Raw genomic sequence first — 12,516 nt, 5'->3', positions numbered from 1 at the left:
TGTCTCTCTCTTCCCCCTCCCGCAGCCGAGGCTCCATTGGAGCAAAGTTGGCCCAGACGCTGAGGATGGCTCTATGGCCTCTGCCTTGGGCGCTAGAATAGCCCTGGTTGCAACAGAGCAACGCCCCAGATAGGCAGAGCATCGCCCCCTGGTGGGCGTGCCGGGTGGATCCCGGTTGGGCGCATGCGGGAATTTGTCTGACTGTCTCCCTGTTTCCAGCTTCAGAAAAATACAAAAAAAAAAAAAATGCTAATGAGGTACCCTGGCTGAGTAGTTCAGTAGGTTAGAGTATCCTCTTAATAGGCCAGGGTTACAGGTTCAATCCCAGGTGAGGGCACATACAAGAACAAATGGATGTTCCTCTCTCCCAAATCAATAATAATAATAATAAAAGGCCCTGGTCCTGGACTGGATAGTTCAGTTGGTTAGAGCATCATCCCAAAGAACAGAGGTTGCCTGGGTTCAATTCCCGGCCAGGGCACACAGGAGAAGTGCTCATCTGCTTCTCCACCCTTTCCCTTCTCCTGTCTCTCTATCTTCTCCACCCTCCCCCTTCTCCTGTCTCTCTATCTCTCTGTTCCCCTACTGCAGCCAAGGCTCCACTGGAGCAAAGTTGAGCCTCGGCGCTGAGGATGGCTCCATGGCCTCCACCTCAGGCGCTAGAATGGCTCCGGTTGCAATGGAGCAATGCCCTAGATGGGCAGAGCATCACCCCCTGGTGGGTATGCCAGGTGGATCCTGGCCAGGCACATGCGGGAGTCTGTCTCTTTGCCTCCCGCTTCTCACTTCAGAAAAATACAAAAAATATAAAAATAAAAAGGCCCTCACCAAGTGGCTCAGTTGGTTAGAGGTCATCCTGACATGCCAAGGTTGTGGGTTTGATACCCAGTCAGAGCACATACCAGAATCAATCAATGACAGCATGAATGAGTAGCAAAACAAATCAATATGTTTTTTCTCTCCCTCCCTTCTGCTCTTTAAAAATAAATTAAAAATTTTCATATGAAATCAATTTATGGCCCTGGCTGGCTCTCTCAGTCAGAGCATTGTCCCAAAATGATAAGATTGCGAATTTCCTCCGTTAGGGCACACACGGGTAGCAACCAATGAATGTGTGACTGAGTGGAACAACAAATGAACACTTCCTTTCTCCCTCCCCTCTCTCTAAAAATCAATCAATAAAAAATTAAGCCCTGGCCTGACCAGGTGGTGGCACAGTGGATAGAACGTCGAACTGGGATGTGGAGGATCCAGGTTTGAGACCCCAAGGTCACCAGATTGAGGGCTCACCAGCTTGGACCCAAGGTCGCTGGCTCGAGCAAGGGATCACTCAGTCTGCTGTGGCCCCCCTAACCCCCAGTCTAGGCACATATGAGAAATCAATCAATGAACAACTAAGGAGCCACAACGAAGAATTGATATTTCTCATCTCTCCCCCTTCCTGTCTGTCCCTCTCTGTCTGCCACCAAAAAAACAAACAAACAAACAAAAAAACCCCAAAAAACAACAAAAAATTAAGCCCTGGCTGGATAGCTTGGTTAGAGTGTTGTCCCAAAGCACAGAGGTTTTTGGTTCGATCCCCAGTCAGGACACATACAGGAACAGCTTGATGTTCCTGTTTCTCTCTCCCTGCCTCTCTCTAAATTAAAAAAAAAAAGAAAAAAAGATCAATTTAAAAAAATTTAAGTCCCACTAGGCTTTTCCCTCTTTCTTTAAAGAAATCGCTTCTTTTTTTTTTTAGACTTTATTCATTTTAGTTATTTAGGCTTTTTATTTTTTATATTTTATTTTTCCAAAGTCAGAAGCAGGGAGGCAGTCAGACTCCTGCGTGTGCCAATAGGGATCCACCCAGCATACCCACCAGGGGGCGTTGCTCTGTTGCAGTCAGAGCCATTTTAGGGCCTGAGGATGAGGTCATGGAGCCCTCCTCAGCGCCCGGGGCTAACTTTGCTCCAATGGAGCCTTGACTGCAGGAGAAGAAGAGAGAGAGAGGAAGGAGAGGGGGAAGGGTGGAGCAGATGGGTGCTTCTCCTGTGTGCCCTGACTAGGAATCAAACCCGGGACTTCCACACACTGGGCCAATACTCTACTGCTGAGCCAACTGGCCAGGGCTCTATTTTGTTAGGTTTTTTTAATTGTTGATTTTTAGAGAGGGAGAAGTGGGAAGTATCAACTCGTAGTAGTTGCTTTCTGTATGCGCCTTGACCAGGCAAGCCTGGGGTTTTGAACCAGCTACCTCAGCATTCCAGGTCGATGGTTTATCCTCACTGTGTCACCGCAGGCCAGGCACCAGGCACCACTAGGCTTTTCTTTAAAAAAAAAAAAAAAAGGCGCTGCCTGACCTGTGGTGGCGCGGTGGGTAAAAAGCGTCCACCTGGAACGCTGAGGTAGCCAGTTTGAAATCTCAGGCTTGCCTGGTCAAGGCGCATATAGAAAGCAACTACTCCGAGTTGATGCTTCCCTCTCCTCCTCTACCTCTCTTTCTCCTCTCTAAAATAAATGAATAAAATCAAATCTTTTTTAAAATGCTAATGAAACTATAGCTACACAGCTCTGACGGGACAAGGGGGTTTATCTCTGTCCTGCTGGTTGAACTAGGATTCCAGGAACTCCTTTATAAGGGCTGGCTCAGCCAGCAGGAGCACAGTGCAGGCAGGCAGTCATTTCAGTACAAAAGGGAGATGATATTTTCCCCGAAACGCTCGACTCATGTGAAAGGTCTCTGTTCAGCAATGGCTCCTGGGCTTTTTTGTTTTTTAATTTGAGACCAATTAGCCACCAAGAACTCCTCTTGGTAAGTATTTTCTTTGTGGGGGTCAATACAACCATTTCACACCTTTCCAGAGGTCAGAAGGAAAACAGGGAACACTGAACACCAACCATCGAGTATTTCAGCCCACTTCAATAACAATGTCAGAACAGCTGCAAATAGTCAAGTCTGAAGTTGCACCCTGGCTTCTCATCCACAAGAACCAAGCCATTTCCCTGTTCAGTGGGTGGGTTTCTGTCACTTGCAACCAAAAAGATCTCAATTAACACAAAGTGACTGGTACGGATCTGGGTTAGAAATTCCTTAAATTTTTATTCTGATGACAAAAACCACAGGTCAATCAACTGTTCAAATGCTATAGAAATGTTTACCTGAAACCTATGTACTCTTATTGATCAATGCCACCCCATTAAATTTAATTTCTAAATTAAAAACAAAAATCAAACAGGGAAGAACAAATTACAACTGACAAACTGGGGAATGAGATGTGGGCTGGGAAACATGGGGAATGGAGGCCCACAGCACTGAGCCTTCCTGGAACTTCAGGTTTCCTTCCAGGGTTCCCAAGTAACCTGAGTGCAACCTTGAAGTCCCCCAGGAGTCCTGTGGAGCGGCGTCTAAGAACCAACAATCTAGGCAAAAGCTTTCATTGTACAAGGCTGGATGCACAGGGATGGTTCAGACAGTGGCCTCAACCTCAGTGGCTTCATCTTCCTCCTCCAGGAGGCTGTAGGAGGCATGGCTCTGGCAGGGCCGCTGCAGTGGGTGAGCCAGCAGCTTGGCCATACAGTTGTGCAGCTCAAGGGCTGGCCCGGCCAGTGCCACTTCATACTTGTAGCTGGTGCCCTTGGTATCCAGGCTGCCCATGAAGGCAAACATATCCTGTGGGGCCAGGGAGGGGCTCTTCAGGTAAAGGTTCCCCTGACAGGCCTTCCTTGCCCCTGGCGGGTTTTCCAGAGGACTGGGCACCAGGGTTGGGTTCTGAAGGGTGAAGAGGAGTTTGCCAGGCAGAACACATTCCTGCATTCAGCAAACATTCCTTACCACCCACCCAGGGTTAGGGATAACACAAGGTCTGTCCTGGAGGCCCCAGTCTGGATATAGTTAGATGAAGTCTACCCCCCAGCCCCCACGCTGATCTTCCTTGAGGTGCAGGGAGGGCTTCCTACAATAGAGACTTTTGGTTTAAATATTGAGGTATAAGGCCCTGGCTGGGTAGCTCGGTGTTTTTCAACACTCAGTCAACAGACCAATGCAGGTATGCCAGAAATTTCATGCCAGTCCACAAAAGAATTAACCAGCCTAATGTGGATTATAGACCCAGTGATCTTGGTTGAATTTGTTTATGCTCAAGGTGATTTCTGCCTTAGTGGTGTCTGAAATAATTCTCCTATTTTCATTGGTGTGTGAAAGGGTTGAAAACCACAGGGTTAAAGCACTGTCCCGATACACAAGGTTGTGGGTTCAATCCTCAGGGTACATATAAGAATCAACCAATGAATGCATAAATTATAAAACAACAAATTAATGTTTCTCTCTCCCTTACTGTCTTTCTAAAAATCAATAAATAAAATGTTTTAATTTTTAAATATTGAGGTCTGAGTAGGATCTGGTCTCAACTCCTGTTCACAGTTGGGTAAACTGAGACTCAGGGAGGTAAGTGGCCCATTTGAGGTCCCACAACTAGTGCAGGGCTGGGACGTGAAATGACCAGCAGAACCTGGGGAGGCAGGGAGGGAAGGATGCTCCAAGCAGAATGCACAGCCAGGACAAAGACAGGAAGAGAGAAGCAGGAAGTGTTGGGATAAGGTGGGCAAGCCCTATTTGCTCCCACCAGGCCACCGTCCCAAAAGCCTCACTGAGCTCCCAGCAGATGTGTGGAAATGGTTGTTGAATGACTAACTAATCAGGATCCAGGAAGTGGGATCCCCTAGGCTCAGGGTAGGTAGGTTCTGAGAAATCCCATCTCTGCCCATCTGCCACCCACACTTGCCAAGGCCTCACCTTCCAACTCATCTCCTCCTCCTTCTCGTCGGCGCCATTGTGGATGTAAACAACATCGAAGAAAAAATACGGACACTGGAACATTTTCTGCAGGGGAAGAACACCAGCCTTTAGGACTATGGTAACCCTGTGCCCACAATTCCCCAGCTTCTGCCTTAGACTCTGAAAACCTGTCAGGAGGTGCCCCAGCTCTTGTGCTAGTCCTCCTAGTATCTCCCCACCCTCCTGTATCTCACCACCCTATCCCAGGCCTCAGTCACCTTCATGGGCTCTGTCAGGGAGAACTGGGGCTGACAGGGCGAGCGGCTGTAGACAAGGATGGTACGAACCACATATGGGGGTGGGATCGTCTGCACGTTCTCTGTGACTGGCAGCTCGGTCTTCTGCTGGCTGCACATCAAGAGGACAGGTCAGAGCACACTCTGAGGGCCCTCCCATCATCATCTTTGGATAATCAAGCTCCTTGATGCACACACAAGGCCCCACCAGACCCCTCCCCAACTCACTGCTGCCTGTGAGCCTTCCCACATGCTGTTCCCTTTGTCCAGAACACCTCTCCAGCCTCCCTCTCTGCCTGACCTCTCCTGCTCCAACAGAGAGGCTTTGCTAAACCCAAAGCTGAAGCCTGGTCCTGCTGCTGCGTGTCTCCCATCACCTGGCCAGGAGACTCTTAAGCAAGGACCTAACTTTTTGTTGTTTGTTTTTTTGGGACCTAATCTTATATGCTAAATCAAGACACATTTCCCTCCTCAGCCACAACTGGATCGCATGTTGGGCAGAGGCACTAGGCAGAGGGCTAAGGTCCTTATTATGTAAAAAGCAAATCTGATCAGCTACAAGAAAAAAAGCCAACATCCTCAGAAAAATAGGTAAACAGGACAGTAGACAAATCACTGAGGGAATATCAGAGGGCTTAAAAACAAATGAATGGAGGAAGGTGGAGGAGGGTAGAGGGGGAATAGACGGTAACAGAGGGGGACTTGACTTGGGGTGGTGAACACAGTGCAGTGTACACATGATGTGTTATGGAGTTGTACACCTGAAATCTGTATTTCATTAACTGATATCACGCCAATAAATTCAATAAATTTTTTTTAGTGAATTAAAAAAGGCTCAAAGAAAAGTACTATCACAGAGGCAAAGCTTTCAGCAGTATGATCAATCCTGGTGCCAGGGGAGATAATCAGGGTTCCTTTCTGGGACAGTACTTTGGCAATGTCTAGCAAAATAACACTCCATCTTTTGATCCAGCATGTCCTCCATTGTGAATTTACCCCATGGGTTAACTTGCAAAATGTACTGAGGTCTATACCAAGTAAATTATGATGGTAAAGCCAACACAAGGTCTGTGCCCATCATCAAGAACTGGTGAGCCTGGCCTGACCAGGCGGTGGCGCAGTGGATAGAGCATCAGACTGGGATGCAGGGGACCCAGGTTCGAGACCCCAAGGTTGCCAGCTTGAGCGTGGGCTCATCTGGTTTGAGCAAAAAGCTCACCGGCTTGGACCCAAGGTCGCTGGCTCGAGCAAGGGGTTACTCAGTCTGCTGAAGGCCCATGGTCAAGGCACATATGAGAAAGCAATCAATGAACAACTAAGGTGTCGCAATGAAAAACTGATGGTTGATGCTTCTCATCTCTCTTTGTTCCTGTCGGTCTGTCCCTCTCTATCCCTCTCTCTCTGTCCCTGTAAAAAAAAAAAAAAAAAAAAAAGAAAGAAAAAAAAAAGACCCCCCAAGGTTGCCAGCTTGAGTGTGGGCTCATCTGGTTTGAGCAAGGCTCACCAGCTTGAGCCCAAGATCTCAAGCTGGCTCAGTCTGCTGTAGTCCCCTCCCCCCCCCCCCCCCCCCACTGTCAAGGCACATATGAGAAAACAATCAATGAACTAAAGTGCTGCAATGATAAGATGCTTCTCATCTCTCTCCCTTCCTGTCTATCAGTCCCTATCTGTCCCTCTGACTCTGTCACAAAAAAACAAAACAAAACAAAAAATACTGGTTAAAACAGGGGTTGAAATAAAGGTTTTATATTTTTAAATAATTACGGGGGAAAATCAAAAGAATATTTTATGACATGTGGAAATGATATGAAATTCAAATTTCAGTGCTCATCAATAAAGTTTTATTGGCATACAGCCATGCCCACTGTGTCCATATGGTGTGGCTGCTTTTGGATTACAATGGCAGAGTGCAGTTGTTGTGACAGAGACCACAGAGTCTGCAAAACCAAAAGTATGCCACCTTCATGAAGGACCCAGGTTCAAAACCCCAAGGTTTCCAGCTTGAGCATGGGCCCACCACCAGCTTGAGCACAGGGTCACTGGCTTGAGTACAGGATCATAGATATGACCCCATTGTCGCTTCTTGAGCCCAAGGTCACTGGCTTGAGCAAGAGGTCACTAGCTTTGCTAGAGCCCCCTCCCCCGGTGAAGGCACATATGGGAAAGCAATCAATGAACAACTAAGGTGCGGCAACAAAGGATTGATACTTCTCATCTCTCCCTTCCTGTCTGTCTGTCCCTATCAGTCCTTCTCTCTGACTCTCTGTTAAAAAAAAAGAAAAGTAAAATGTATGCGGCCCCATGTATTAAAACAATGGCCTGGAGGACCACAGGGCCACCACATGACTAACACAGAAGGCAAGACGTGGGGAAGGGAGGACTTACATGAGGCTGAAGAGACCTTCCATATCTGGCAGGGATGCTAAGGAGAATGTTGGTAGCAAAGCACAAGTGGATAACTTCCCTCATCCTGATGTCAAGGGACCCCAGGTGCCTCCGAACCTGGTGCCAGGTATCACTGCGTGGGAAATCCTGGCCTCATCGCCTCTCTAAGCCTGTTCCTCCTCAGCACAGATCACAAAATATGGGGGCTGGCATCAGATGTACCTAAGACCGTTGGTGATTCAAAATGTCCCTTTCCCTCAGGGTGGGGCCACTCTCCTTATATGCAAGGAGCCATGGGTGTTATTCTCCTCCTAACACTCACAAGTTTTCTAACTCACAGGAATGACATTCTATTTAAGTTCTGGGCTGCATGTGAACCTTTCATGTTCAAATTAGCATAAAGTGTGATGTAGTGATGACTGATTTTTCAGTCACATACTGCCATTTATTGGTCCTGTATGAAGTGCTCCCCCTGTGAGTGCAGTTCTGACAACCAGAGTCCAAATCAGCTGATTTTGCTTCAGTGTTATGCTTTGACCTCCACAGTGACCCATGGTGTAACATTCATATGGTAGGAGATTCTCTGCCTCCCATTATACAGAAGAAGCTGAGAGCCTGGGAAGCATTTGAGATCTTGCTTCCCAGCAATGTCATCAGTCTGGCTCAAATAAACCTTATAAAAATTTGCAAAAAAAAAAAAAAAGAAAGAAAGAAAAAGAAACTGAGAGCCAGAGAGGTGAGTGAGCTCTGCCCACTGTGGCAGAGCTGGGCTCTGGACCTGAGCCAGTCTGAGCTGGCCCCTTCCACTACTCAAGGTTCCTGGGTTTTGAGGATGACAGGACAAGCCAGGCCCCTACCCCCATTCCCACCCCCACCCTTGGGGAGCCTCTGCCTGGAAGGATATTAAAGGTGGAGCAAGAAGCCGTCTCAAGGTCATAGAGGCAGCTGCAGAGCTCCCGGGGGTCGGAGGTCAGGCCAGACAACTGTGGAGAAGCAAATGCCTCAGTAAGGTGCTCCCTGCCCCCAGGGGACCAAATAGGGCCCAGCCTCATTCCTACCCCCAGGGGATCCCAGCCTCACCCAGGCAGTGTCATCATTCACCACCACTAGAGCAAATTCATGGCTTTTGTCAATCTTGTGTTTAGTCCGCACGAACATCTCAATCATCTTCTGTGAGACATTGAGTGCGTTGGTTTTGGAGCTAGGGCAGGACAGAAAGTGAAGGACATGGTTAAGGAGAGGTCTCCAGGCCTGGAGGCGGGGCATGTCTCTTCACCTGTCCACTGTCCATCCTGGGGAATCTTCCACCAGCCCTACAATGAGGCCCTGGCCCAGATCACATACTAGGGGGTGGCAAAACCCAGATGCAAATCTAACCCAGCTGACCCACCCCTCCAGCTCTCACCCTCTCCAAATGGCCCCTCTGGCTAGCCTGGGTCCCACAGCTGACACTTGTGAGGTCCCCCGAGACCCTTGCGCAGCCATGTGTATAGACAGAGGTGCCAGTGAGGGGAAGGCAGGCTTGTCCTCAGCATCTCCCAGAGCCCCTCAGGCCCTCTACAGGCCCTGTGGCTCTACCCTCAACAAAAGTCCTCTGCTTAAGGCAAAGGGTTTTAGGTTAGCCAAGCCTGAGGCAAAGTCTGGCTTTGCCTATTTGCTGTGAGGTTTTGGGCAAGTCACTTTACTTCTCTGAGTTTCCAAGTCATTGCTTTGACATGAGTGACCGTGATAGCTCTCACATGCTTGGAACAGAGCCTGCTGGGCCATGACAATATCATTACCAGTTACTGTTGCTACACTCTGATACTGCCCCCAAGCCAGACCACGGTGATGTGAGTCTAAGAGAGAGAGAGCGCTGTTTTTCAGGCTGGACCCCTCCCAGCCATGGCTTCACATTTAATCCCTAGGATGTCCCTCTCACCCATTGAACGACTCCAATTTTGGCAATGACATTTCCTCCGACAGGTCCAGGCAGATGATCTGCAATGGAGTTGGAGGGTGGTGAGGGCAGGGTGACTGGTAGCACCTGGGCCTGGATATTAATGCCAGCTCCCACATGGTTGGCCCTCTTTAAGCAGATCTGTTGAAAAGGTGGTAAGATGGACCCCAGGTTCCCAGCCAAGCCATTCACTTTTGAAGGGAAAAGAACACTGGGCTAGGAGCCTAGGTTAATGAGTGAATAAGTAAACAAGAGAATATGTGACACTGAATCAAGGAAAATAAGGATACAGTGGGTTGAATTGTGGCCTCCAAAAGATATATTTGCCTAGTCTCAGATGCAACTTTATTAGGAATTAGGGTCCTTAATGATGTAATTAAAGAAAAAACACTGAGATAAGATAATCTGACCCAGATCCTCTTCTGATAAACAGAAGAGGAGGCATAGAGACAGAGAGGGGAAGGCCATGTGAAGACAGAGACAGAGACTGAAGTGATGCACCCACAACCCAAAGATGCTGGAGCCACCCAAGCTGAAAGAGTAAGGAAGGATTCTCCCCTAGAGCCTCTGGAGGGAATGGGGCCCTGCCAAAACCTTGATTTCAGCCTGACCAGGAGGTGGCGCAGTGGATAGAGCGTCGGACTGGGATGCAGAGGACTCAGGTTCGAGACCCCAAGGTCACCAGCTTGAGCGAGGGCTTATCTGGTCTGAGCTAAAGCTTACCAGCTTGAGCCCAAGGTTGCTGACTTGAGCAAGGGGTTACTCGGTCTGCTGAAGGCCCGTGGTCAAGGCACGTATGAGAAGGCAATCAATGAACAATTAAGGTGTTGCAATGCGCAACAAAAAACTAATGATTGATGCTTCTCATCTCTCCGTTCCTGTCTGTCTGTCCCTGTCTATCCCTCTCTCTGACTCTCTCTCTGTCTCTGAAAAACAAAAAACCAAAAACCTTGATTTCAGACTTCTGGTTTCCAGGACTGTTGAAGAATAAGTTTTATTTTTTTTAAACTTCATTGGTTTTTAGAGAGAGAGAGAGATGGAGAGACAGAGACAGAGAGAGCGAGACAAACATCAATTTGTTGTTTCACTTACTCATGATGTCACTGATTGTTCTTTGTATGTGACCTGACTTGGGATCAAACCCACAACCTCAGGATGTTGGGGCAATGTTCTAACCAACTGAGCTACCCAGCCAGGGCCAAACTGCTGGGGTTTTTTTTGTTGTTGTTTTTTACAGAGACAGAGAAAGAGTCAGAGAGAGGAATAGACAGACAGGAACAGAGAGATGAGAAGCATCAATCATAACTTTCTCGTTGCGACACCTTAGTTGTTCATTGATTGCTTTCTCATATGTGCCTTGACCACAGGCCTTCAGCAGACCGAGTGACCCCTTGCTTAAGCCAGCGACCTTGGGTCTAAGCTGGTGAGCTTTGCTCAAACCAAATGAGCCCGCACTCAATCCGGCGACCTTGGGGTCTCGAACCTGGGTCTTCCGCATCCCAGTCCGACGCTCTATCCTCTGCGCACCGCCTGGTCAGGGCAAACTGCTGTTTTTTTAAGCCATCTAGTTTGCAATAATTTGTGTCAACCCCAGGAAACTCTTACAAAAGTGCTGTTTGCAGAGTGAATCCCAAAAGGGAAGAATGTTAACCCAAGGTTCCCTAAAGTCTGAGCTGATAACTGAATTCCCACTTACCACCTTCTCTGGACAGTTGACCCTTGGTGTCCGCACCTGGACCTCAGGGACTGGCGGGGGCACCTGCCAGGGTTTGGGGGCAGCTCCCAGAGGGTTGGGGGTCCCATCATCAGCACTGGCTGCCTCACCCTCACCCTCACTGCGGTTGCCCACATTGGGTTGGGCCCCTGGTGCCCGGTCCTCGGCCCCCTCAGGGTTGGAGCGTGTGCGGGGCCTTGGCTCCACTGACTGCTCCTCCTCTTCCTCCTCTTCTTCGGTGGGGCTGCTGGGCTCTGCCACCTCCATGGCTCCTGAGTGGCTAGATGAAGCAGGGATGGGGGTAGTCAGAATCGTGCCCTTAGGAGTCTCACAAACATCTGGTTATCTGGCAGGATAAGGCACTAGCCACTTACTATGACTCACTCCTTTCAGGCCTCAGGTTCCTCTCCTGTAGAATAGGTGCCTTTACACTTATCAGCTAAACACCCACTCTGACTTAAGGTAATAGCCTCACATTTTTTTCTGTAGAACTACCCCCACCCCCAACCACTAAACACAACTGGCCACTGTGAACGGCTCAGAGATGGGGACATGGCTCAATATAGGCCAGTGAGAATCACCTCCGGGACTTCCAATAGCACCATTAAGGGAGAGGGGCTCCTTAGAGTTGCAGAGCTGGGAACATACAAGTCGAATGTTGCTAGAAGCCTCTTTAGCCTCCAAAGAGGAAAGAGCCTACCTGGGTGATGCTCACCCAGAGAACAGCACAGAGACTTCTGAGCGCCTGGATCCAGTTACGCCTGAATTTGTCTATAAGCCACTAACTCCTCTTTGCTTAAGACAGGTTGAGTTGGGTTTTCTGTTACCTGAAACTGAAAATGTTTTAATGAATAAAGAAATAATAACGCTGGGGTTTTCCCTAATGGGCGCTGAGCTGCCTATGAGGTGTCTGTTCATGGGTATGTCTGAACAAAGGAGGGGCGCGGATCTCGGTGTTACAGGTCTCCCTGAGGGAAGACAGGACGACAATGGAACAGCCTATTTGGGGAGTGGATGCGGGCTGCCCAGGATGGTCTCTGAGCGCCTTGCAGTCCCCACAACCTCTAAGGAAAACAAAGCTGTTAGCTGTAGCAATAGGGATGAAGGCTAGACTGCAGGAGAAACCAGAGATGGAAGCTTCAAGAATGGCAAGGGGCTGGATCCCTGGGGCTACCAAAGCTAGGCCTAAAGGGACGTAATACCCAACTTCTGCTCACCATAGCCTAATCCTTCTTCTGACTCGGACGCCGAACCGCTATAAAGCCGCCATCTTCACAGCCCGACGTGGCGTGCGGCGCGGTTGCGACGCCTCCTGGGAAATGTAGTTCAGCAGGCCGCAAGGTGAGCGGAACGAAAAACAGGACGAGGCTGAAGAGCATTGAAAGCTAATAGGCTGGGACTCTGCTAGGAGTCGGGGTTTGGAGGT

General features: G+C 48.8%; 1 protein-coding gene across 4 annotated transcripts; it reads right to left on the bottom strand.

Moving 5' to 3' along the window:
• Positions 1–3,058: 3,058 nt before the first annotated feature.
• Positions 3,059–12,374, bottom strand: BABAM1 (BRISC and BRCA1 A complex member 1). Of its 4 annotated transcripts, none has more exons than XM_066349401.1 (9): positions 12,308–12,374; positions 11,073–11,370; positions 9,359–9,417; positions 8,518–8,638; positions 8,342–8,420; positions 7,438–7,462; positions 5,035–5,164; positions 4,775–4,861; positions 3,059–3,751 (listed from the first exon to the last, which is right to left on the bottom strand). In XM_066349401.1, exons 2-9 carry the CDS (start codon positions 11,355–11,357, stop codon positions 3,449–3,451), a joined length of 1,089 nt encoding a protein of 362 aa, XP_066205498.1. In that variant the 5' UTR covers positions 11,358–11,370; positions 12,308–12,374; the 3' UTR covers positions 3,059–3,448. The 4 variants fall into 4 exon arrangements, with proteins under 4 accessions (XP_066205498.1, XP_066205491.1, XP_066205502.1 ...); XM_066349394.1 differs by lacking the exon at positions 12,308–12,374 and adding an exon at positions 11,806–11,924; XM_066349405.1 differs by lacking the exon at positions 12,308–12,374 and adding an exon at positions 11,806–11,924 and having other exon boundaries at positions 3,059–3,652.
• Between the last annotated feature and the right edge of the window lie 142 nt (positions 12,375–12,516).

The sequence above is a fragment of the Saccopteryx leptura genome, chromosome 1 (genome assembly GCF_036850995.1).
Source record: "Saccopteryx leptura isolate mSacLep1 chromosome 1, mSacLep1_pri_phased_curated, whole genome shotgun sequence".
NCBI classification, from domain to species: Eukaryota; Metazoa; Chordata; class Mammalia; order Chiroptera; family Emballonuridae; genus Saccopteryx; species Saccopteryx leptura.
This window is presented reverse-complemented; position numbering and strand designations above follow the sequence as displayed.